The sequence below is a fragment of the Sciurus vulgaris genome, assembly GCF_902686455.1.
Source record: "Sciurus vulgaris genome assembly, chromosome: 5".
In the NCBI taxonomy this organism is placed as follows: Eukaryota; Metazoa; Chordata; class Mammalia; order Rodentia; family Sciuridae; genus Sciurus; species Sciurus vulgaris.
The window spans coordinates 174,282,246-174,309,412 of NC_136465.1; the positions used below are offsets into that span (position 1 = coordinate 174,282,246).

A 27,167-nucleotide genomic window follows, 5' to 3' on the forward strand; every position below is an offset into this window, starting at 1 on the left:
CACTGAGCCATGTCCCCCAGCTGTTTTTATTTTTTATTTTGAGATAAGGGCTTACTAAGTTCTTGAGGGCCTTGCTAAGTTGCTGAGGTTGACTTTGAACTTGCATTCCTCCTGCCTCAGCCTCCCAAATCACTGGGATTACAGGTGTGTGCCACCATGCCTGGCCATTTTTTACTTCTTTTCATTCCTTTTGAGCACTTATCCAGCACTGTTCTTACCTATATCCTAGGGATGCTAGCCCAGAGCAGAGACTGGAGCTGAGGCTGGAGCATTAGGCTCCTTTGTGATGTGGCCTCAGTGACAGAGATATTATGAAGCAGAGGCTGCCCCACCCCAAACTGACTGGGTTAGCCACACCAGCCTTGCCCTCCAGCTCCCTGACACCATCTGCCTTACCTAAGCACCGCCATGCTGCTGCCGCTGCTGGGCGCCTGTGCTGTGGTGGGGCCATTCCAGGGCCCTGAGTGGGAGCCAGTTCGGGGCCTGATCTCACAGGATTGCAGCTGCAGAGACCCCCGGTGCTGTGGCAATCTGCTTGTTCTCTGCCTCTTTCTGATCTGGCAGGTCCGGCACTATTGGCACCAGTTCACCAGGACTCGCCTGGGCGAAAGGAATGTCATCAAGGTGAGGGGGGCCCCTCATTTCCTTCCTCTTTCCTTCAGCACCATCACTGCCATAGTCACTGGCTACAAGGACCCTGTCATATGCCTTCTGTACCAGGATGAGTAGCTCAGACTGGTTAGAGCAAGCATCATCCAGGCCCCCCACACAGGAGTTAGCTTAGACTCTTCTTTCCCTCGCTCCACACGTTGAATCCACTTGCAAGCCATGTCTCAAATCTGATCACTTCTTGAAACCTCACCACACCACCCTAGGCAGAGCTGCCAGCAAGACTCACCTGGACCTCAGGAACAGCTTCTGCCTGGTTCCTGTTGCCAGTCTGACCCAGCCATGGTCAGTCCTCCATGCTACTATGTACCTGCCACCTGCCACAATGACTCTCTCTCTCTCTCTCTCTCTCTCTCTCTCTCTCTCTCTCTCTCTCTCTCTCTCTCTCTCTGGTGCTGGAGATCAATTCCAGGATTTTACACATGGGAGGCAAGGGCCCAACCACTGAGTTATGTCCCCAGCCCCACTTTCTCCTTTATTTCCGTAAAAGTTGAGTTTAAGGATAATATGCACTCACAAATGTATAGACCAGCAAATTTTTGCAAACAGAACACACCCATATGCCAATACCCAGGTCAAGAAACATCTGAGCTGAGCTGTGTTATCTAGTGGTAGAGCATTTGCCTGGCTTTCCTGAAATCCTATGGCAAATGTTCTATGCCTAGTTTAAATTCAACATTATGCTTGTAGGCCACAAAAAAAAAAAAAAAAAAAAAAAAAAAAAAAAAACTTTTAAAGAAACAGGTGATAGCATTTTGCTGCTGAAATGGTTCCTATGGACACACTCCTTGTAAAACTCAGAATAAAATCCAAACTTCTAACCCCAGCTCCAAGACCTCTCTTTTTTCTGCTTCCATTCTGGACATCTGGCCTTTCTGCTTTTCCTGCACACGTGATCTTGTTCTATCCTCAGGGCTTTTCCACTTAATGTCTCCTTTGCCTACAATGCTTTTTCTTCAGCTCCCTCACTTCCTTCAGGTCTCCTTTTATATCACCTCTAAGAACCCTTCAATGGCTACTTTGTCTAAAGAAGCTAGTCCCATCCCCCACACTCTGATTTATTTGCATTTAAATACTTTTTTATACCTAACAACATATTTATTTGGCTGTTGACTTTCTTCCATGTCTAGAATACAGCTCCCTCAAGGACTTTGTCTTGTGCCCAGCCCAGAATAATTTCTCAGTCTTTATTGAATGGATGAACACTGTTTGCCTGAAGGGAAGTGACTCTCCATTTCCTGGGCTCAAGCATCTTCCTCTGGATAATGGGGATGGTCATTCCTATCTGTGGGGATTTTATAAGCTAATTTATGTGCAAGAATTTTGTTTTTTGGATTTCATCTACAGGTGCCATTGCAGAAGTGGGTAGTGCCCTCCATGAGATGTGAAACTTTCTTTAGGCTAGCTCCTGAATTCTTCAGTCCTGGTGATTTCAGGGGCCTTGATGCTTATGTCCAACAATGGATACAAAAGCAGAGATGGGGATACCGAAGGAGCCTCCTAGAATCATGGACCCAGTACCTGTTCTCTTCACGACATCTGTTTCAGGACCCGTCTTGGGGTATTCACACCTCCCCTGAGCCCATCTTTTGTACCTCCTCCTTTTCAAGCACCTGTCCACTCTCTCAGGACAGTTCCTGGGAAGCATGGCATGTACCCTGGTGTCTCAGGGGCAGCCAGACTCACTCTGCCCTAGACACATGCCAAAGGATTGAGAGACAGCTGGTTCACTCCCAGGACAATTTGGTACCACTGGACCACGTCCTAAGCACAAAAACCTGTCCCCCTCCCATGACATTAGCCATTTCTCTCCCAAACCTCCCTTCAGCTCAGAGGCTGCAGTTCTGCTCTGGAGAGATCCTGCCCAATCCTTCCCATCAACAAATGGAAGTGCCCAGCTGGAAGTCCTGGAATAGCCTACAAGAGACCTGGGCACCACTGAGTGAAACCCAGACAGTAGGCAGAGGATATACTGGAGAGACCCAAGCCCCAAGGTGGGCAAACCAGAGAGAGAGTAGAGGGGTACATGCTTGGGAAATCAAGGCATCTGAGAGCCAACTCCCAATAGACTTTGGAATGGAGCATTGTGCAGAGGTTAAAGCTCTGGAGTGCAGAAACCAGTCACTAGTAATAAGGGAAACTGATGGAGAGACCCTGATTCCAGGGGACGAGAACTGGATGGAAATCGAAAATCAAGCCCAAATTAAGGAAGTAGGGAAGAAAATTCAGAGAGAGCCTGGAGGTAAGAACCCTCCTGAAACCCAGATTCACATGGGAGAGAATCAAGAAGAGTTAAGATGTAAAATAGATGCAGAGACCCAAACACCAGGGTGGGGATACCAGGATAAGAGTGGAAGTAAGGATGCTTTGGAGATTCAAACATTTGAGAGGAAGAATGAGAAAGAGCCCGGAGAGGAGGAAGAGGGACAGATTCAGGCCCATGGACTGGGGAAGCAGGGCCAGACTGGAGATGAGAATGCTGAAGAGACTCGGAGTCCAGAGCATGGGAGAGGTGATACTGGTGCAGAAAATGAGGCAGAAGAAGAAAGAAAGAAGGACCAGGTTAGAAATAAGGGTGCTGTGCAAACCCCGACATCTGGGAGGGAGAACCTAGAAGACGTCAAACAAGAGAATAGAGCAGAGACCCAGGCCCTGGGGTGGAGAAAACAGGAATGCAGCAGAAGTGAGAATATTACAGAAACCCAGGCACTGGTCGGGGAGAAACAGGGTCAGGGTGGAGGTGAGAATGCCAGAGCGACTCAAGCCTCTAGGGGAGAGAAACAGAAACTATTAATACATGTCATGCAAGCGAGGCAGGGAAACCAAGGCCTGGGAAGAGGAGAGGAATCTGTGCAACCCAGGGTATCCAGGAGAAAGAAGTTCAGGGAGATAAGACAGGAGGACTGGGTGGTGATCCAGACACCCTGGTGGGGAAACCAGAGCCCAGCAGAGAATACAATTGACAGAGAATTCAAGATATCATGTTGGAAGAATCAGAACCAAACTGGAGGTGAACCCAGAGCAAAAATTCAGACACCAGAGGAGAATGATCAGAAAAAGGATGGAGATGAGGAAGGTACAGATACCCTGGTACTTGAGGCAGAGAACCAGGGACTACTAAGAAGTGAAATGGACAAGGAGACCCATCCAGCAGGAAGGAAGAATGAGGAACAATTCGGAGATGAGAATAGAGCAGACATTCAGGCACCAGGGAAGAGAAATACACAAGGGTTTAAAGGCGAGAATGGTACAGTGACCCAGGAACTTGGGGGAGAAAACCAGGGTCAGTTAGGAAATGAATTCCTTGGAAATATTTGCATACCACAGTGTAAGAATCAGGAGCATATTAGAAGCAAGGATGGTGCAAACACCCAGATATATGAGGCAGGGAACTGGGGAGAATTAACAAGTAAAATTGAGGGAGAAACCCATTTAGCAGGGTGGAAGAAAGCAGAGCATGTTGGGGGTGAGAGTAGTACAGAAATTCTGTTACAAGGGATGAGAAACCCGAGAGAAGCAGAAGGGGAGGGTGGTACAGAAACCTGGGCAGGTGGGGAGAGAAGCCAGAGTCAGGTAGGAAGTGATGTGCATTGCAAGATCCAATTATCAGAATGGGAAAACCAGAAGCAGATGGAAGGTAAGGATGGAACAGAAATTCAAGCCCCAAAGAAGAGAAAACAGAGAGAACTGGAAGATGAGGATGATGTAAAAACCCAGAGGCCTGAGAGAGAGAACCACGGACAATTGGAGAATGTAACTGGAAGCAGCCATTACCCAGGAATGGGGAGCTCGGGGCAGACTGGAGGAGAGAACATTGCAGAAAAAAAGGCATCAGAGAAGAAAAACCAGAGAGAGGCTGGAATTGAGAGTGGTAGAAAAATCCACAGACTTAGGAAGAAAAATCAGAGGCTGCTAAGAAGTAAAGTTCATAGAAAGACTTGTTCCTTGGAATGTAAAGATCATAGAGAGACCTGTTCACCAGAATGGAAGAACCAGGAAGACGTTGGAGGTGGGAATGCTGCAGAAATTCAAATACAAGGGAAGAAAAACTCGAGAAGGACTACAGGTGGTGATAACACAAAGATGCAGACACCTGTGGAAGATGACCAGGGACAGTCAAGAAAGGAAATTGATGAAGCGGTCCAGAAACAAGGGCAAGGAAACCAGAAGGGTGGAGACGCTGCTACTGCAGAAATCTGGACTGTAGGGAGCCAGAGAAAGTATAGAGCTGAGGAGGCTGGGGGGTCTCAAACACCATGGAGAGGAGACAAGAACCAAATCAGAGGAAAGGATGCTATGGGGGACAGTCCCCAAGGTGACTGTTCTTCAGGGGAGAGGCCCACAGGCAGGAAATGCAGCCTGGCATGGCCATGGCCAACCACCCGCATTGACTCTAGATATGAGCCGCCGGGACAAGAACAGGCAGCAGCTGTAAACAGTGTAGCTGAGGCTCCCTGTCCTGAGATGAAGTCTTGCCCCCACGTGGGTGAAGTTCCCCTGTTGGCTGCTTGGGGGGGAGAACATTTGACCAGCCAGGGCATAGCTCCTGCCATGGAGTACAAAGCCCAGGTCAGTCCAGCCTCCCAACAGGCTCAAACAGGACCCCGGAGGAAACCGCAAAAGCACAAAAGGGTGGATCCAGAAAAGACCCACAGTTTGATGCAGCAGCTCCAGAACTCACAGTCTCTGGTTGCTCCCTTTGGCAAGCCCTCTGCCTGCCCATCTCTCCTAGGTGGCCAAGTCCTCCAAGCTGCCACTGCTACGGCCGGTGTTCCCACTATCCTCACCAGCCCACCCAAGTGGCCAGTCCTCAAGAAGAGCAAACGACTACTCCTGGAGTCCCTCATGCGTCGAAGGATTGCACACCTGAAGTGGGGTCTCCCTCGGCGCATACTGGAATCTTATTTGCTCTTTAACTTCTTCGGATCTTGCTCACTACCCTTGGCTGGGGTGAAGCTGCCTGAATTAGGCAAAAGCCAGGAGCTCCAAAGGCAGCAGGGAAAACGTTGTGAGGCCCAGGGCTCCATGCCAAGCTTTAAATCCCCAGAGAGGTTCCAAAGGGTTTCACCCCATGATGGGAAAACCTCAAAACTTCCTACACAGACCAGGGCTTTGGAGAGGTGTAGACCACACAGGTCAGAGTCAATGGGCATTTCCATTCCACCTGAGAAGCCCAGGAGAGTCAGACCACCAGGGGGCACCAGAGAACCACAGATCCAGGAAGAGGCCCCTCGGGCCAAGCTTCCTGCTCCCAGGAATCCCAGGCCATCAGCAGAGTCTATGAACTGCTGCTCCCCAGAAAGGGACGGAGAGCCTTCCACTGAGAACAACAGAGGCAGGAAAATGATCAGGCCAGGGGTCTCCCAGAAGGCAGAGAGGGCTCCCAAAGGAGTGAGGACCTCATCCGCCAGAGCCAGCCATGACCACTGGAAGAAGGAGCACACACCCTGGGAGGTCTCTCAGTCTCCCAGACATAAATGTCAGCAGCCCACATACCAGAAAAGAGAAAGCCTGGAGCCTGTGGAGGTCAGAGGAGCTGGGCAGCAGCCTTCCTCCTGTTCCACAGACTCCTTCAGGTTTAAAGGAAGTCTCCACTCTAAGACAGCCAAGCTGAGTATGACCCTTCTGAGTAAAAAGTCCTGGTCCCCACAGCTAGCCAAGCCCACGAACTCAGCCCCCCGTCGAAGCCTAAGGGATCCTATGCTACTTCCTAGAGTGAGTTACCTTCACTCAGGGGAGGAGGACAGCATCAAAGTCCATACTGCTTTGGAGAGGGACCATCAACCACCAGGGCACTGCAGTGCTGGGGTTGCTCTGCATAGGACAAAAAGCCCCCAGGATCAGAGCCCCCAAAGGGCTCCACAGAATTCATCAACCCCTAAAAAGTTTGGTTTTATGAAGCATTTGAGATGTTTTCTCTTCCAATGTGGCCTTAAAAAGTAGGACACAGGCCCAGAGTCCTCAGGACACATCAGAGAAGGCCCAAGAGTGGCCCCCAGAACCTCTAATAAAATTATTTGGGACCTGTAGGATTTACATTTCTTTGGCATATCATACGTTTTCTGACTTTCCCCTTTTGGGGTTTTAAAGACTTTGTGGTAGGGTAGAAGTCACTTCAAGTCTGTATTTGTTCCTGTCTGTCTGTCTCTCTCTCTTAGGGATTGAATCCAGGGGCACTCTATCATTACCACAGAGCTACATCCCTAGCCCTTTTTATTTTGTACATTGGCTATTTTTTTTTTTTTTTTCAGTGTTGCTGGGGATCAACACTGTGTGTATGCCAAACAAACACTCTATCATTGAGCTGTATCCCCAGCCCTACACATGGCATGTTAACAGACATCTGTGTTAATATTTACTTTTCTCAAACATTACTTCATAACTTTCCATTGAATAACAAAACCCTTGTTTTCCAAACTATTCTTCCACGAAGAGCAATTTTTCTAATCACAGAGCCTCTGAAGCCAGAACACATCTCTTGAACATTTTAACTCTTTCAACATTTCACCAGTTTCTGGGCACATTGGTGTCACACAATGCCCTGTTGATTGTTGGATTGTAATTTTTGATATATTCTATGGTAAAATTTTTCTTCTTCTTCTTCAGTATTCCTTGTGCACTCACATATTCCTAACCCTCACTGGAAGAATTAAGGGATCACCCTTATTGTCTTTGAGAGAAAGATGTCATCACATAAATTTAAAATAATACCAATTACACACACACACACACACACACACACACACACACCCTAAAAGTTTATTTTTTCCTTTTTTTAAAATTTTTGTGGTCTGGGGATTGAACACTGGGACTATTATTGAATTACATCCCTAGATGCTTTTATTTCGAGACAGAGTTAAGTTGCCCAGGTTGGCCCTGAACTTGTGATCCTTTTGCCTCTGTCTTCGGAGTTGGGATTGCAGGCAAGCACAACTCTACTTGGTTATTTTACTTTTTTAAAAAAATACAGCATCATTGTTTTCTTTCCTTCCTTTTATAAGGCTGAGGGCAGCTACTCTGTAATTGCTTCAACCTTGGGGTTATGGTTTGGATGTGAGGTGCCCCCGAAAGCTCATGTGTGAGACAATGCAAGAACTTTCAGAGGTGAAATGATTGGGTTATGAAAGCTTAAACCGAATCAGTGAGTTAATCCCCTGATAGAGACTGAGTAGTAAGGGGCTGGTTATATCTGGCAAGAGTCCTTCTGCTTCCTGATCATCCTGGGAGCCGCCGCCCTCCACCACACTCTTCCACCCTGATGTTCGCTCACTGTAAGCCCCTAGGCATGGAGCCGGCTATGTATGGACTGAGACCTTTGAAACCGTGAGCCCCAAATAAACTTTTCCTCCTCTAAAATGCCTGCCAGGTCTTTTAGTCACAGCAAGAAAAAAGCTGACTAAAACGCTCGGGGATGGGAGACCAAGTTCTGAGGACTACAAGCACGCCCTCTTTGGGCTTAGTCGCAGACGCTCCCCGGACCTTGCAGCGGCCACCCGCCTGCAGCGGGCGAGCTCGCCTGAGCCGGCGGCGTGGACAGGCAGCGCAGGCACGCACGCGCAGCACGCACGCGCAGACCTCCTCTTCAAGTGCGCACGCGCGCAAGCTGGGCGGGAAAAGACGTGGTGCTGCGGAGCGCGAGCGAGGAGATGGCTGTGAGGCAGGCAGCGGCGGCGCCTGGGAGAGACGAAGAGACGGCGCTGCTCCTGGAGAGGGCCCATTATCGACATGACCCGCGCTGGCTGCTGCCCGTGTCCCCACGCCTCTGCCTGGCCTGCGCGCTAGAGCTGCTGCCGGAGCGCGGCGTGTCGGTGCGGGCGGACCCCTTCCCCTGGCCACCCGGGCTTGGTTGCTCGCCGGGGCGGCCCCGTTTGACCCCCCTCCTACCCCGGGCCTCCCACCCCGCCTGTTTTAAAGCAATTTTAAGACGCCTGCGGGTGCCCTGCTGGAGCCGCAGCCCCTTTCGAGGGCGGCCCCTGCCCGCCGGCGCCGCGCCCTGGGCGCACGGATGCCCGGGACCCCACCGAGGCGGGCACGCCTGCCCTCTGCGGTTCCCGCCGTCCCCGCCCACTTTGCGGTGGATTTTTTTTTATCCACTGGGGCATCCAAGAAGAGTGGGAGATCACTTGTCCTTCAAATTCATGGGAAGGGAATTCATATCTTGGGGTGGGGATGGGGCCATTCTCAAATTTTTGATCTCAGGATAAAATTACAATTTTTTAAAACTTGTTGAAGACCCAAAGAGTTTTCGTTTATGTTGATAGTTACTGTATTTGAAATGAAAACAAAAACCAAATTGAAAGAGATGAATTCGTTTAAAAATAACAGCAAATCTATTACATATTAAGGCAAATAATTATTGTATACATAGAACTTATAGTTTACCATTCTAACCCTTTTTAGTGTGCAGGTCTTTGACATAAGTAATTTATTTTTTATGTTTAATTTTTAGTAGTGGGGATTGAACCTAGGGGTGTGTACCATTGAGCTACCTATTAATTTTTTATTTTTGAACCAGGACCTCACTAAGTTACTGAGGCTGGCCCACTTGTGATCCTCCTGCCTCAGCCTCTTGAGTCGCTGGGATTACAGGTGTGTGCCACTACACCTGACTGCATGAGCAGTTTTAAAAATAAAAACGATCTTGGCTGGTGACCAATCACTCTCAGAACCACTAAACTAGCTCATAACCTCTGATTTTACCAAGGGCAGGAGTTCTAAGATTGCAATTTTGGAGCAGTGAATCAGAGATAAGTTAAGACCGTGCAGTAGGGGAGAAGATAAAACACTTTAGGGAAAATTTAGAAGAATGGATGTTTGTTGACAAGTGCAGTGTAAGGTAAAAAGGAATGCCATTAGGAAAGCTTTTTTGTGTGTGTGGTAGATGGACACAATACCTTTATATTTATTTATTTTTTTTTTTGGCGCTGGGGTATTTATTTTTTTAACGTGGTGCTGAGGATTGAACCCAGTGACTCATAGGTGCTAGGCAAGCACTCCACCACTGAGGTACAATCCCAGCCCTAGGAAAGGTTTCTTAGAGGAGGAAACAATTAGGCTTCAGCAGATGAGTGAGATTTGGAGATGGGAGACTTATCCTCGGAGGTAGGTAGAAAGCTATAGTGTGTATGAAGGGAGATTGAAGGAGTTGAGATTAGTAGAGCCAGGTTGAGATCACAACTTTGAAGAGTTTGAATCTGCGCTAAGGAGATTGAACTTAAATCTGTCAGGCAAAGGGGAGTTATTGAGACTTTTTTTTTTTTTTTTTTTTTTTGAATGGCACATTTAGATCATCAGCTTAATCTTTTATGTAAGATGAATTGGCAAAGCAAAAACAGGAGACTTAAAATAGCACAGGTTAAAGACAATGAGATATTCCTTCTCCACATTTTATTGAATTAATTAATTTATGTTTTGCAGTACTGAGGATTGACTCCAAGGCTTCACATGTACTAGGCAAGCATTCTACCACTGAGCTCAGCTGTTGGCCCTTTTTATTTTGAGACACAATCTGTCCAAGTTACCAAGCCTGGACTTGAACTTGTAATCCTCTAGCCCCAGCTTACTGAACCGACACATATTACTGCTTGTGGTGCTGAGTATTGAACCCAGGACCTTATGCAGCCCCAGTCTACCAAATGTACTTCTTTCTTAACTTCAGCTCTCACCAATTGAAGGAGTAATGTAGTCAGTTTATACCGTGTTCCGGTCCTATCCTTAGGGTTCATCTCTTTTTTTGACCTAACCGTATTTAGCATTTTGCATAGCTGCTACTCAGTTAACTGTACAGGAAAGTGACTTGAGTGTGAGGAGTTATGCCTACATTGAATGGAAGGATGTTGTTTTCTATACCTACTCTGGGAGGCTTATGAATGATCCCCAGTCAAGACCTGGTTGGAGACTTAGATTTGAGTCCTTGGGAAAGTTTAAGTCTCTGTTTTCTCAACTCTATATCACATCTATTTTTGCTTGCTTCACCAACTTGTTAGGCTTAAATGAGTTGGTGGACAAAAGAATGATTTGTGAAGAGTAAAGTACTATGTAAATACAGGGTAAGAACCTCAACTTGTATATAATTCACTGTGTGAACATGTGAATTCCCTAACTGAAACAATGCTCTTATCCATGCTCCCTGCAGGGAGTATGGAACTCATAGTTTAGATGACCATTCTAATACCATCTTGTAATTGTAATTGGGAAATGCAGTTGGGTTCAGAATGACTGAAACTTGATTGCTATTGAGTATTTTTCTTAATTTGCTTAAAGTTAGTGCGCAAGAAGCATGTTTTGTCCTGCTTTCGAGATGCCCTTGTGAGGCATGCCTCCCTGGTCACACAGCTGGTGACTCAGGACCAGAGAGTCTGCATCCACTTCATAAATATCCTTTATGGTGAGATTAAAAGGAAACTTGGTGTGACTTTTGCATGTATAGCATGTGTATTTACTTTTGGCGATCTTGGGGAGATGATCTTGGGATAACGATTTAGACTTTTTGTATTGTAACAGTTTACTAGTCCATTGTTTTGTTGTAATGATGGAGATATGGCCCCCTTTCAAAGATAGTCGATGCAGCTATCTTTTATGGTAATTGGCCTTTCTAGATCTAAGAGGTTAGTAAAAATGTGAAGATGAGTATGGGAAATACATGATTCTTCACAAGAGTCCAATCTAGATTTTGCACAAGATCAGAAGACCTGGAATGGAGTTGACTGATCTCCATGTGGCCCTGATCAAGTTAATTCACTTCTCTTGTGCCTGAAGAAACACGTTTCTTCATGTGTAAAGTGAGACAGATTAAATTTTACCTGAGGTCTCATCTTTTAATATGATTTTAATTTCCAGTGGAATGAATCATTTTGGAGAGGAGGGCATTTAATTTGTATTGGGTGCTTCTTTGTGTTAGAAGCTTTTCAGCTTTTTAACTGCCAAGGCAGTATTTAAGGGAGATAGGATGATCCTCAAGGCTCAGGGAGGTCATAAACAAATGGCAGAGCTTGAATTTTACCCCAGATCTGTCAGACTCTAGAGCACAGTTTTCTGTTGTGCCACGTTAATAGTTCTCATCTTTTCAAAGCTAAAGCAGGTCATTGAAAATCTTAAGTGTTTGATGTTAAGAGTAAAATTTAGCTTGGACATTGCTTAAGGTTGCTAGTTTTAGAATCCACAGCATATATTTGTGGGTTTCTTTCTCTTAAAAGAGAATTTTTAACCATCTTTTATTACTTCCCTCTGCACCAAGGACTGTTATGCAATGTAGAAGATGGGAATGTAACAGACCTCTGTATTGAAGGTAAGGTGAAACTGCATTGGATGCTGGGTGTATTAACTTGAATTGCAACTCCGTTACTTGAGATTTTGGTGAAATTACCCAATTAGAGACAGATAAGGAGAATTCAATTAGTTAGTCATTAAAACTCTGAATTTCTTTCTTGGGCATCTACTCTGTGCTAAGTACTATACCAGGCTAGGGATATATGGATGGATAAGAGGTGGTCTCTGCCCTCTAAGAGTTTACAATCTGGAGGAGAGATTGATTGGTAAATAACTAGTTGGTGACTACTATTACAAAGACACAGTTCCAAACTTTTTTGTTTGTTTTTGCTGTGCTGGGGATTGAATCCGGTGCCTTGTGCATGTTGGGCAAGTATTCTACCTTGAGCTACATCCCCAGCCTAACTCTTTTAATTTTTACATTTCACATTGGTTTATTGAAATTTGTATGTACACAGATGGTAATTAAAGCTGTGGAAGTACATATGATAAACTATAAAGGGACTGTAGAGAAAGAAGGCAGGGGTGGGTGGATTCTTTTTTTTTTTTTTAATACAGTTTTAGATGTTGGTAGACCTTTATTTTATTCACTTATTTATATATGGCGCTGAGAATCAAACCCAGTGCCTCACACGTGCTAGGCAACTGAGCCACAACCCCAGATGGGGTCCCGATGGGTAGATTCTTGCAAAGAGAGAACTATACCATTTAGGATCCAGGAACTATACCAGTTATTTAAAAAAATTTTTTTTGGTTGTACATGGACATAATATCTTTATTTTATTTTATTTATTTTTTTAATGTCGTGCAAGGCCAGTGCTCCACCACTGAGATACAACCCCAGTTCTCCACACCAGTTATTGATTTATTTATTTATTTACCAGAGATTGAACCCAGGGGTGTAACTGAGCCTCATCCCAGCCCTTTTTAAAATATTTTATTTAGAGACAGGGTCTCACTGAGTTGCTTAGGGGCCTTGCTAAGTTGCTGAGGCTGGCTTTGAATTTGCCATCCTCCTGCTACAGCCTCCCAAACTGCTGGGATTACAGGTATGTGCTACCATGCCTGGCCATTTTGAGTTTGGAGGAAGTATCCTGTAGACCTGGGACCCAGACCTCTGAGGAGAGGCACTGACCAAATGATAGAGATCTATCTGGGGGAAGAGGGGTTGAAATGAAGGTGGTTCTGGAAAAACTACAAACTGTATTCAGCTGCTGTTAAGGAAAGGCAGTGAGTGTTAGGGTAATACTCATAGGACTAGGAAGCAGAGAATAAACAAACAGTAAAGCCAGAGGAAACAAAGAGGAAGCAGTAGGTCCCTTCTTCCTACAAGCTTGCCATCTCTTTCTATTGCCTGTCAGCAGAACTTAATGGGGAGTCAGTTAGCAAAGAAATGTGGTTTGCAGAGTTTCAGTCCCAGTATCCCAAAGCAAAGTATAGAAGGGTGGTATTATAGTTTGGATCTGAAATGTCCCCCAAAGGTCTTATGTTGAAGAGCTTCCCAGCCAAGTTCAAAGCAACTTCAGTGGCAGGTCAATGGCAGCCCAATGGCAAGTTCAAAGCCAGCCTCAGCAACTTAGCAAGGCCCATCTGGTGACACTATCAGGAGGTAGTAGAAATTTAGGAGATGGGGCCTAGGTGAAGGGAGTAGGTCACTGGGGACATATTCTTGAAGGGTTTATCTTGTCCCTGGTCCCTCTTCCTTTCTCTCTCTCTCTCTCTTTCCCTCTGAATCTGCCATGCAATAAGCAGATTTTCTCTGCCATTGCTTTCTACCATGATGTGCTGTCTTACTGGTCCACAAACAATGGAACCAAGTGACTGTGGATTGAAATCTCTCTCTCTCTCTCTCTCTCTCTTTTTTTTTTTTTTTTTTTTTTTTTTTTTTATGGTGCTGAGAGTTAAACCCATGGCCTCACACATGTCAGGAAAATGCTCTACAACTGAGCCACATCCCCAGCAGCCCTGGATTGAAATTGTGGAACCATGAGCCAAATAAATAAATCTTACCTCTTTTAAGTTGATTTTATCAGGTATTTTGTCATAGCAATGGAAAGCTGAGTAAAATGAAATTAGTACCAGAAGTGAGGTGTTTGCTCTGACTATAGCTGACCATGTGATTCAGAAGCCTTTGGAATGTGTTTTGGGAGGAGTTTGGAAAGGTTTAGAAGTCCAGGCTAGAGAAGCCCTAAAATGTCAATCCAAGATGGCAGACTAGAGGGAAGCTGCATTCCTTGTCACTCTGTAACTCAGTATTCAAGTAGAGGAAATACTGTTTCTCTGTGAGGCATTCATTGCTGCCCTCTGATCCCCTGCTGTTTACCCCATTCATCCACTTCAAAACACCCACAATCTGCCAGCATATCCCCCATCTTTTGAGTGCTGATCACTCACTGACTGTCACCTATTATCTGCCATTTGTGGATCATCATCTTTGAATCCAAATATTTTTCATGCATCAATTTACTGAGAAGTGGGATGTTTGAATAATATATGATGACAGTTTTGTTGTGTATTCTTATATTTTTACCTTTTTTTTGAAAAAAAATCTGTACATATTTTCTTTCACCTACCTGTCTCCCTGGATTCTCTTTCTCACTTCTCTCATACTAACAGCCAACCTATATTAATTCTTCCCTTGCTCTTACTATAAATTTTTATCTTTATCGTCTCTCCCTCTTCCTCAAAAACATCACATCTTCTGCCATGATGTACTGCCTTATGATAGATCCAGAAACAATGGGACCAAGTGACCATGGACTGCAGTCTCCAAAACTGTGAGCCAAAATAAATCTTTCCTCTTTTAAGTTCATTTTCTCAGTTTTTTGTTACAGGGATAGAAAGCTGACCACCACTGGTGACTTTGGAGCTTTAAGATAATAGCTTAATAATTGACTCTGTTTATCCATTTGGCTACTTGGTGTCCACACCCCTTCTGCATGTGCATACACACATACACACACATTTTTTTTACAATTTTAGCATCGCATTTTGATTTCTCATTTAGAATAAGAATTGTTCATTTATAACGAAAAAGCAAAACAAAAATGAGACTTTTGGTAGCATCTGGTCACTTCTGGTTTCAGAATGATGTACAGACATATAGATTTTTATGTTTTTTGAACTTTTATAGCTTCAATATTTGTTTTGAGTAAAGTTGCATTTTTATAAAATTTGTTAAATTTCACAATGAATTTATCAAACGATAAACAAATCAATGAACATATTTTATTGTATAGTTTTGAAAAGGTTTAAACAAGAAAAATTTGTTTTCAGACCAATCTAGTCAACTCACTCCCTGTGTAAACACTAGGATTTGCATCCCAGTTATTCTCACAGTGCCAGTTTTACACTGGAATTTGTCAAGGGAAAGAAAGTGAATTAACTGGATGCACAGAATGCACTCTGAAATAAATCTTCATGCCAGCCTAAAGGTGTTTCCTATATGCTCCTAAAGTAGATCCATAGCTGACAAATTCAATTTCAGATTGCTTTTACTTCAGCGAATATACATTCAATTCTCTGCCCCAATAGACAGAAAGTGCTTTCAAAATATTCATTTATAAGCCTTCTCAAACAGAAGTGATATTACTGTCCCACTTCTCTTTCTATGTATTATTTGCCCTTAGCTACTTTGAAGTACCTTCTGCACATATTTGAACTCCCTTAGAACCATAATGACAACTTTGATCCTACCTATTGAGATGTTGCTATATTTTATGCATCTACTTCTTACAAACAAAGCTATTTTCACTATCTCCAATATAAGGAGATGAAAAGTTCCAAAAATTATTTTAATTTCTGGATATATAAATGAATCCATCACAACATACGTCTCTGGGGCATGATAATTATTTTCAAATTTAGTCGCAGTTCCATCTGAATATTTTATTACCTAAAGACTACATTTCAAAGTTAAACTTCAACAAGACTTTTAGAAATAAGAAGGAAAGGGGCTGGGAATGTAGCTCAACTGGTAGAGTGCTTGCCTTTAAAGCACAAGACCCTGGAATGAAAGAAGGAAAAGAGGAACTGGGCACATTTGCACATACCTGTAATCTCACATCTTTAATCTCAAAACCAAATTAAAAGGGCTGAGAATATAGCTCAATGACAGAGCACCCCAGTACAAAAAAAAAAAAAGGAAAAAAGGAGAGAAGAAATAATAGTCATCCATCTATACATGAAATGTTGCTATAATTCTCATTTCTATTAGTAGTTATTAGTATGTAGTTAATATTTATAATTTCCTTCTTTATACCTGTTCTTTTGCCTTTAGCCAGGATCTTAACTGGTCAGGATATTTACCTGACTAGGTAACCCAAAAATTTCATTTCTGAAAGGTCTGAATCTTCAGTGGCTTTGCCATTTATTTATTTATTTATTTATTTAGTACTGGGAATAAAAATGACTGGAGATGTGCTAGTTCAGGGGCACTTTACCACTGAGCTGAATCTCCAGCCAGAGGGTCTTACTAAGTTGCTGAGGCTGTCCTTGAACTTGGGATCCTCCTGCCTCAGCCTCCCAAGTCGCTGGGATTATAGGCTTGCATCACCATGCCTCACCTTGGCTCTGTCTTTTTTGATTGCTAAAGTTTTTCTTTAACTTTTACTATTGAATATGAAAGTAATAAGAATCATCCTAGATCATCCCTGTTTGCAGACATAATTCTTTTTGCCCTTGTTTGTAGAAACAGAGTTTCCCTATGGTTTTCTTTCTTTTTTAAAATATTTTTTTAGTTGTAGATGGATATAATACCTTTATTTTATTTTTATGTGGTGCTAAGGATGGAACCCAGGGCCTCACATGTGCCAGGCAAGTGCCCCAGTACTCAGCCACAACCCCAACACTCCCTGTGGTTTTTGAGATCAATTATTCCAGGTACTAGAATGATCTCTTCTTTATCTTTTGGCATAAGGAGCTTGAAATGGCCAGAAGACAGTCATGACTTCTAATTAAATGAAACCACTGTGTCTCCTCTCAAGGACGCATCCTTCCCTGAGGAGCTAAGAGCTTTAAACTAGCAGAGTTCAAAGTTGTGGGATAGGATATGTTGTAAGCTGAATTGTATTACCCTTGAAATTTATATGTTAAAGCCTTAAACCCTAGAATGTGAGTGTTTTGGAAGACAGGGTCCTTAAAGAAGTGATAGGTTAAAATGAGGACATTAGGGTGGGCCCTATTCTAATCCGACTGGTGTTCTTACAAGAAGAGGAAATTTGAACACACAGAGGCACAAGGAGTGCACATGTACAAAGAAAAGGTCATGTGAGGACACAGTGAGAAGGCAGGCATTTGTAAGCCAAGGAGAATGACTTCAGAGGTAACCAAATCTGCCAATAACTTGGTCTTGGGTGCCTCCAGAACTGTGAGAAAATAAGCTTATATTGTTTAAGCTACTCAGGCTGTGGTGTTTTATATGGCATTATGGAAGTCCTAACAGCTAAACTGATACAAAAATTCTGTAGTGGGTTATTAAGTGTTACAATAAGAGGAGTGATCTCACTTCACCTACTGATCCCTGGCCCATATGTTCTACTGTGGGAAAGATAGCACCTTATGTTGATCACCTTTTCAAGGGATATACCTCATGTAAGATATAGAAATCAACCTTTTCAGATATCTTCCAACTAGTGCCATAGCTGTCTTCAGCGCCCTTCCACATTCTTTTAGACCAGTTGGTTTTGGTGATGCATTATGGGACAAGATCACTGGATGTCATGGGTATGAGCACCTTGCTGCACTTCTCTTGCTGTTAAGTGAGTTCCTTGACCAAAGTGATATTGTGTGGAATACTGTAACAGTGAACAGCGTATTCCAGGTTAACTTAGAAGTTTACAGAAATGTTGTTGGAAGAAGTATTATGGCTTGAGAAAGCAAACCCATATTCAGAACACACATTTATTCCAGTGAGGACAAATCTGTGCCCCTCCATGATGGAAGGGCTATAGTGTAATCCACCTGACACCACATGACTGGTTGTTCTCAGGGATGGTGCCATACTGGGGATTTAATGTAGCTTTCTGCTGAGGGCAATTTAGGCATGCTGTGGTAGCAGTAATCAATTCAGCCCTGATGTCAGCCTTGATGTTGAGACCACATAGCCTTTAATTACGCCACTATAGCCACTTGGTACTTGGGCCCATTGAATGAATCATGGGGTAGCTAAGGAAAGTGGAGGACTGACATCCATAACCTGTGCCACTTTGTCCACCTGATCATTCAGAACCTCTGTAATAGCAGCTCAGTGTGGCAGCAGTGACGTGGGAAGCTGAGGCAGGAGAATAGCAAGATCAGTGCCAGCTCAGGCACTTAGTGGGACTTTGTCTCAATATAATAAAAAGGACTGGAGATGTAGCTCAGTGGTTAAGTGCCCATGGGCTCAATCCCCAGTACCAACAAAACAAAACCTTCTGTAAGTAGATAATCCTTAATGAGTTTCAAAAAGGACACAGATATCTCATATTTTATGCCCACTCCGAAAGGTCCATCTTCTTTCTCAGACCTCATTGCCACCAATTCTGTCTTCCCCAAGTCCATGACCAGCTAACCAAACAGCAGCTGCCTATAAATCAATGTGGTTTGTATGTACTTCTGATCATCTCTCAGTCCAGACTGTTGGGGGCTATGCCATGTTGGCGGCGCCGGGATGGCGCCTGATCACATCGGCAGCGAGGAGGTTAATGGACATAAGCACCCTAAGGTGATTTTATCATCCACGCACACAATGTATGCGCATGTGTTCTCGAGCACTAATTGCCTGCTCGGAGCATCTCGCCTAATCTTGGCGTAAGAGGCGTGGCCCTGCTCTCCGCCTCCTGGAGGTGATATAAGTGTAGGCAGAGCGAGACAGACACAGCAGCCATTAGCAGAAAAGCAGGAGAAGAAAGACACACGTGCGGCAGCAGCCAGAGGGAAAAGCACGCGGCAGCAGCTAGTAGGGAAAAGCGGTGGCAGCAGCCAGAAGAAAGAACACAGCAGCTAGTAGGGACGGACAGCAGCCATTAGCAGAAAAGCAGTAGAAGACACACGCACGGCAGCAGCCAGAGGGAAAAACACGGACAGCAGCCATTAGCAGAAAAGCAGTAGAAGAAGACACACGCAGGGAAAAGCAGCTAGGAAACGCGTGATGGCCGCTAGTAGGGAAAAGCGGCACAGCAGCGAGTAGGGGCAGCGGTGGAAGGCAGATCACGGAACGGAGAACTGAGACGCATCACTAGGGCACCTTGGGTGGACGTACCCTTAGTTCACAGGATGCAGGACTTTAAGGTGTAGCAAGTCTCTTCCTCTAAGTTCTAAGCAAAGCCTGTCTTTCTCTCAAAGTTTCTCTCTTAAGCAAAGTCTCTTTCTCTCATAAGCGGGGTCTCTCTCTCTCTCCTTTCAAAGCAAGTAAACCTCATTTCCTCTATCCTCTATAAACAAACAAGGAAGAAAGCAGTGCACTAAAGAGAAAGATAGAAGTGCCTCAGTTTCCACTCCACCACCCATAAGACCCGTGCAAGTTGTTGCTGCAAGCGGTGACAAATATCCATGGATTTTAGAACCTCAAAGAGCCAGCGACACAGACAACATTGGAACCACTTGAAGTTACCCTTCATCATTTTCTTTCAGGGACACACTTGAATAGGGTTATAATCTTGCTGCCATCTGCTTCTCATTGGTGCCAGTATAGTTTGCATATCCATCATTAGACCCCAAGAACTTTACTGAGGTGGCAAGCACTAGAGGGAGACTGCAAGTGTGAAGAAGGACTTGCAGTTTCCTCTTGGTTCCTGTTTGCTTCCTGCTCACTTTCTGTTTCTGGGAGTATTATCCTAGAATACTGTTTCTTTACCTGGCAGTGCCAGAAATTTCCCATAGCAGCCACAAAATCTAGTTAGAAGCTTTTCAGCTTTGTGGAACCAGCCTCCTCTCCACTTCTCCAAGACAGTAGACACACCACAAATGATTGTATAGAAAGGTAGATTTGAAGATGAGAAATAATATCTTAATAATTGGTGCTTTTTTTTTTTTTTTTTTTTTTTTTTTTTTTTAGTGTACAAAGGAGCAGACTCTAGGGAGGACAAAAATAGAGGTAGTACAAAGTAGTAGTTTTCAACTCTGGCTTCATAAGAGACTTACCTGCCAAGCACGGTGGCACACACCTGTAATCCCAGTAGCTTGGGAGGCTGAGGCAAGAGGATTGCAAGTTCAAAATCAGCCTCAGCAACTTAGTGTGGGCCTAAGCAACTCATTGAGACCCCATCTTAAAATAAAATATAGAAAGAGCCGGGGATGTGGCTCAGTGGCCCTTGGGTTCAATCTCTGGTACCAAAAACAAACAAACAAACAAACAAATAAAAATAAGAGACTTACCTGGAAAACTTTAGAAATAAATTTTATATTAGAAAACATTTTTTTTCTTTTGGTACTGGGGATTGAATCCAGGGGTGCTTAACCACAGAGCCACATCCCCAGCCCTTTTTATTTTAAATTTTGAGACAGGGTCTCACTAAGTTGCTTAGGGCCTCGCTAAGTTGTTGAGACTGGCCTCAAACCTCCAATTCTCCTGCCTCGGCCTCCAAAATCACTAGAAAAAATATTTTTAAACTATTAAAATGCATAATATAAATATACAAGTATATTATAAAATATTTAAATATAAAAATATATATTCAAGTATATGTTTGTAGTTTTTCATGTTTAAAATATAAAGATACTTGGGCTTTTTTCTTAGAAATTCTAATTTAATTGGTCTGAGCTGAGACCTGGACTTTAGTTTTTTTTTTTTTTTTTTCTCTTCTTCTTTTTTTCTTTTCATACTGGGGATTGAACTTGTTTTTTTAAGTTTCCTAGGTAATTCTAATGTGCAGCCTGAGTTGAGAACCAGTCATATAAAATAAGGAAGAAACCTGAAATCCTTTAGTTTGCATGTGTACTCATAGTTTATTGGTAGAGAGAGAAAAGACACTTAAACCTAGCAAGTCACTATCCTATACTGACTTTGACTAGAAGAGTTGTGCAAGGTGAATTCTGACTGGGCGGGTGTGTTCTGCACCGTAATACTATCATGTCTCCTCAGTTCTCATCCAGCTTATGACACAGCTGAAGCTGGAGCAGACTGTCCATTGCCTGCTGGATGAGTGCCACAAAGAGGTCAGTAGACCGCTGGAGGTTCTTTTTCTTTGGTACTGGAGATTGAACCTAGGGGCGATGAACCCACTGAGCCATATCCTCAGCCTTTTTTATTCTTTATTTTGGGACTGGGTCTTGCTAAATTGCTTAGGACCTTGGTAAGTTGCTGAGGCTAGCTTTGAACTTGCCATCCTCCTGCCTCAGTCTCTGGAGCCACTGGGATTACAGGTGTGGCTCCTGGGAAGTCGTGGGTTCTTGAGGCCCCTCAGAATCCTCAACTTCTGTCAGAATTGAGTCAAACCCTTTTTGAATAGATGGGGAGACTGGAATCTAAAAGGGGAAGGGTTTTGTCTAAGGTCACCGAGTTGGTGGGTGGAAGAGCCAGAGCTAGGTGTGGGGCTGCTGATTCTGCTCCTACACTCTGCAGCTTCCTTGTTCCCCCTTCAATCTGCCAAATGCTATTTCCACGAGGTGAAGCTCCATCCTTCTGGCACAATCATCCCATGGCCCATTCTCGGTATCTTCTGAATATGATACAGATTTCCTTGATGTATTTATCAGGGAAATATGTTTGCTATGTTTTGGTTTAGTGTTTTTATTTGGCTTCGAATTGTGTACATTACGTTGTACTGGATGCATTTGCTTTTATCAACATCTAAGGTAGGCATTGAATGGGCATGCTTTCTTTAATATAGTAAAAGAATAAATTAAATAGCAGCTTTTAGGGCTGGGGATATAGTTTAGTTGGTTGAGTGCTTGCCTTGCAAGCACAAGGCCCTGGGTTCAAATCCCCAGTACTGCAAAAAAAAAAAAAAAAAAAAATTAAATAGCAGCTTTTATATTTAAGACAGAGAGGAATAATATTAGAGTTACTTTTTATTTATTTTGCAAAATATAAATGTTCATCTTAACACCATCAAGAGCAAAATTTAATTATAAATTATATATAAGGGGCTGGGGTTGTGGCTTGTGTGGGGCACTGGTTCAATTCTTGGCACCACATAAAAATAAATAAATAGGGCTGGGGAGATAGCTCGGTTGGTAAAGTGCTCGCCTCACAAGCACAAGGCCCTGGGTTCAATCCCCAGCACCACAAAAAATAAATAAATAAATAAATAAAACAAAGGTATCGTGTCCATCTACAACTAAAACAATATTTAAAAAATTATATTTAAATTGCTGTAATTTGTGATTAATAATAAATCAGATTAAATTGATAATTGCATAGGTTGATACTTAAGAGTATGTCATTTAGCACTTATTGAGCACTTTCTGTATGCTAGGCAGTGTTAGGTGATTTATTTATTTATTTATTTATTTATGGCACTGGTGATTGAACCCAAGGGTGCTTTACCACTGAGCTACATCCCCAGTCCTTTTTATTTTTATTTTTTTCATTTATTTATTTTTTAAACATTTTTAGGTGTAGATGGACACTTTGCCTTCATTTATGTTTATTTGGTCTTATGTGGTGCTGAGAATCGAACACAGTGCTTCACATGTGCTAGGCAAGCGCTTTACCACTGGACCACAGCTTCAGCCCCTCCCCAGTCCTTTTTAATTAAAAAAAAATTTTTAGTAGATGGCTAGAATGTCTTTATTTGTTTATTTCCACGTAGTGCTAAGGATCGCAATCAAGTCCAGTGCCTCATACGTGCTAGGCAAGCGCTCTGCCACTGAGCTACAGCCCCAGCTCTTTATTTTCATTTTGAGATGGGGTTTGCTAAGTTGCTTAGGCTGGCCTTGAACTTGTGATTCTCCTGAGACTCCTGAGTCACTGGGATTACATTTGTGTGCCACCACACCCAGATGTTAAGTGCTTTATATGCAATAACTTATCTACTCCCGCCAACAACCCCATGAAGGTGGTGCTATTATTATTTTCAAGTAGAGGAGTTAAGAATCTTGCCCATAGTGGTATGCTAGTCAGTAGGAGAGGTGATGACTCGCACAGTAAAGCATCAAGCATCGTGTCTGGCATATAGATCGCTCAGTATTAGTAGCTATAGTAATGATGGTAATTTTATCATTCTATCGTCATTTTCTTTTTGCATTGAGCAGTTTTGTCTTTATGACATTCCCAGCTTTCACCCTTATTTCTGGTTCTATAGGAGACAATATTTGCTAATTTAAAAAAATATTTTTTAGTCGTTGATGGACCTTTATTTCATTTATTTAAAAAATTTTCAGATGTTGATAGACCTTTATTTTATTCATTTATTTATATGTGGTGCTGAGAATCGAACCCAGTGCCTCACACATGCTAGGCAAGTGCTCTACCACTGAGCTAAAAACCCACCCCAATATTCGCTAATTTTATTTCAGTTTAACAAACAGGTACTGAGCTGGATAGGTACTGAGCTTGATAGGTACTAAGGACTCAGAGGAATTTGAGTCAGTGTCTTTCCTCTGGGAGTTCCCAGTTTAATGAAGGAGATGGACACCGGGCTAAAGAAGCTACTTGTAATGAGAGTTGTGCATAACACAGGCATTGGGGTATGTAGGACCAGATCAGTTTTTGTGGGCAGTCTGTCCTGATCCTAACTGACAGTGGAGTGTGTTCACTTCCTGTAGCTGTGTAACATGCCCTCCATGCGAGGCAGCCTGGCCACCCTGACTCTTCTTGGCAAGTTGGTGGATGCCATCCCTGCCTTGGCAGACAAGCTTGTAATGGAGCATGGTGAGTGACCTATGGGGAAGAGCAGTCCCTACCCTTTGCCTGCTTTGGTCATACTGCCAGTCTGGGTGGCCCATTCACTGTGTTCACCTGGAAAGTTATTACTTTCCTTCTCTAGCCTTCAGTTTCTACATCTGCAAAATATGCTCCAAGTGGGACAATTTGAAAGAAGTTAATTTTTAAAATCTGGTCTTGGGCAAGTACGTTCATTCTTTTAACAAAAACTGATACCTACTATGACCTTCTTTTTGAATGTAAGGAGGAATGAATTCTGGAATATAGAAGCCCTTCCTTCTTTTATCATTGAAATGAAAATAAATATCTCATGGAGGATCTGTCCAAGGATAGATTACTTAACTTCTCTAAACTTAGGTTTCTGTTTTCTTTTCTTTTTGATTTTCTCTTGATGAAATACTCAGAAAGCATTTACTAGGGGGTGGTGTTTAAGGGATTGCTTCATTGGGAATAAGAGTTTGGAGTTTCATGTGACAGTTGACAATGTGAGATTGATTTCTCCCTGCTCCTTGGTTTTTTTTCTGGACAGGTGGCCTGATGGAGCATCTGCTGAGAGGCTTGGTATACCCCAATGAAGGGATCCAAGCTTCTGTCTGTTACCTGTATGGGAAGCTCTACTCCTCACCCATGGCTGCTGAGATGCTTTCAGGCCATTTCCGGGAAAAGCTGTGTCCTCTCTTTCTTTCTACCCTGGAAGGTGCCCAGACTAAGGAGCTCCAGATCAACTGCTTGGGTAAGACATGGGGTTGGAGAAAAAAGAACAAGTTTTTGAGGTTTTGCTTGAGGACTAGAGATATTGGGTGCTCTAGTGGTGGGGAAGTTTGCTTTTTCACGAAAGGTAGAACCCAGGAGTTTGGAGATAAGATGCATAGACTGTGGAAAATGCCTAGAGTCAGTGTGGCATCTTTTTTTTTTTTCAGTACTGGGGATTGAACTCAGGGCCTTGTGCTTGCAAGGCAAGCACTCTACCAGCTGAGCTAACTCCCCAGCCCTCAGTGTGGCATCTTAAGAATGTTGACTTTGGGAGAAAAAGAGGAAGGAAAGTGGGAACAGTTTTTCTGCTTCAGGTCTTCACTGCCTGTTCTGGCGCATCCTGTTCTTGCTGCTAAGTTAATCTTTAAACTCTACAGCTTGTATCCACTATACAGTCACTTTCCTAGTCAGAAAAATCTTCCATTGCCCCTCCTGGACTCCAGGGTAGAGCCAAGTTTCTCTGCTTCTTATTCCAAGGCTCTTCAGGAGCCTCAGTACCAACTTCTAGCCTCTTTTTATATTACTTACTTACATAAATTCAAAAGAACTACCAGCTGCTTCTGAGAAGGAAGCTTCCATATTTTATTACATTTTATTTTCTTGGTGCTGGGGATTGAACTCAGGGCCTTGCATGTGCTAAGCATGTGTTCTACCACTGAGCTACACCCCAACCCCATTTTTCATATTTTATTTAAAGCAGATGTGCACTGTGATTGGTGAATGAATGAGGGTCTACTTCAGAGCAGGAGCTATAGGGAAAAGGATAGTCTATGAGTGATAATGGTTTTTCACAATTTGGGTTAAGAGCTGTGTTATGAGCAGTCCAACCATATATAGTGAGCATTCATTCTGCATCAGGCTCTGTGTTGGGCTCTGAGGTCACAAATATGATCAGAGCCAACTTCTGTTCTTGGGAAACTCATAGACCTGTGTGGAGGACAGACAGACAGTCCAGTGTGATGAGTGCTGTCACATAGGTGCACCAGGATGACACCTAAATATGTGGTATCTTGGAATTGGGCATATTAGAGCTAAAGTGGGCAAGTAGGGCCTTAAATTGAGGCCTTGGCCAGTCCTCAAGCTAGCTAGTACATAGCAGAGGAAAGTCTCAGTTTCACCAGGTGGGAATTCCTGTTTTAAATATAACCTCTTCTCTGGAGCCTTTTCTTCTTGCCCTTGGCCCACCGCTAGGTGTGCAGTCACATCCTTTGAACTACTAAGTGCTATCGGACTGATATTCTGTTATATATTATCTTATTCATTTAAAATCCAGGGTCCTTCTAAGCTCTTTGTGATCTAATCCTTATCAAACTTTTCCCTGTCGTTGCTCTGCACTCACAACAGCCTTTCTAAAGCAAATGTTTCTCCAGGAACACACCAGACTCTTGTGCCTTTGTATATTCTTTTTTTTTTTTTTTTTACCCAGAAGTTGGCTCTTGATCTGAGTTCTCATCCTTCAAGATTTGTTCAGGTATCTTCTCTTTCCAGAAGTCTTCCTGAAGGCCTTAATCTGGGTTAGATGTTTCCCCTGTTTCCCTACAGTCCTCTGAGCATTTTTTCCCACCATATTTAGTATTAAGTTTTAATATTCTGACAAGCAGTGTTTGCTTGCCTGTTAATTAAATTATGTCTCATGCGGAATACTTTGGTGGCTTCCCACAATTTCTAGCATAAGGATCAGAATCCCTCATATTGCTTATAGGAGCTTTTGTAGCATAATGACATCTCAGTCATCATTTCTGGACTTTTTAACTTTTTTCAGCCACTGTGGCCTTTTTTGCACTTTCTGGAGTGTTGTTCTCTCCACCTTTCCCCTTCACATGGTTTCACCTACTTAGCCTTCAGGCTCAACTTTAACTTGCAAGTGAAGGCTTTACTAATCCCCACACTGTTAGATCATCTTGTATATACTTTCATAAGTCTGGCTATTCTTCTTTTGTATCATTCATCACAATTGTTAAGTAATCATTTTGTGTGACTCATTTGTATTTTTTGTTTTGAGATGGTGTCGTATTATATTGCCTGGGCTGGCCTTTATACTCCTGGGCTTAAGCAATCCTGTCTCAGCCTCCTGAGTAGCTGGGACTACAGGTGTGCATCACAGTCCTCAACTTTGTGTGACTTTTTTTTATTTCTTTTATTGTGGGGGGGGGATGCTACTAGAAATTTAACCCAAAGACATTTTACTATGGAGTTATATTCCCAGCTCTTTTTTCTTTTTTGATATATATTTTTAGTTGTAGATGGACACAATGACTTTATTTTATTTATTTATTTATTTTTATGTGGTGCTGAAGATCAAACCCAGTGCTTCACACATGCTAGACAATCACTCTACCACTGGGCCACAACCCTAGCTAACATCTCCAGCTGTTTTTTTTCAGTTTTATTTATTTTTTTATATGTGGTGCTGAAGCTCGAACCCAGTGCCTCACACTTGCTAAGCAAGTGCTCTACCACTGAGCTACAACCCAAGCTCATCCCCAGCTCTTTTTATTTTTTATTTTGAGACAGGATCTTGCTAAATTGCTGAGCTGGCCTTGAACTTGTTCCTGTCTCAGACTCCCGAGCTGCTGGGATTACAGGTGTAATCCCACTGCACCTGACCAGGTGACTTATTTTTATGTCTGTTTCCTTTGCAAAAGCATGTGCTCCATTTGACTGAACCCAG

The 27,167-nt window shown here is 43.2% G+C and overlaps 2 protein-coding genes across 2 annotated transcripts in view; both read left to right on the plus strand.

Moving 5' to 3' along the window:
- Positions 1-408: 408 nt before the first annotated feature.
- LOC306661142 (uncharacterized protein) lies at positions 409-8,189 on the plus strand (the record flags this gene model as incomplete). Its single annotated transcript, XM_079139926.1, has 5 exons — positions 409-624; positions 2,218-2,318; positions 3,540-3,745; positions 5,402-6,060; positions 8,130-8,189. The coding sequence occupies 5 exons, from the start codon at positions 409-411 to the stop codon at positions 8,187-8,189; spliced, it is 1,242 nt and encodes a 413-aa protein (XP_078996052.1).
- A 126-nt stretch (positions 8,190-8,315) lies between these two features.
- MEI1 (meiotic double-stranded break formation protein 1) overlaps positions 8,316-27,167 on the plus strand; it is a gene marked incomplete at its 5' end in the record, with an annotated part of 75,226 nt that continues 56,374 nt past the window's right edge. The window contains 6 exons of the mRNA XM_079141212.1: positions 8,316-8,477; positions 10,933-11,056; positions 11,906-11,956; positions 20,999-21,072; positions 23,626-23,731; positions 24,273-24,476. Coding sequence (XP_078997338.1) covers positions 8,316-8,477; positions 10,933-11,056; positions 11,906-11,956; positions 20,999-21,072; positions 23,626-23,731; positions 24,273-24,476 — 721 coding nt within the window. The remainder of the gene's footprint in view (positions 8,478-10,932; positions 11,057-11,905; positions 11,957-20,998; positions 21,073-23,625; positions 23,732-24,272; positions 24,477-27,167) is intronic.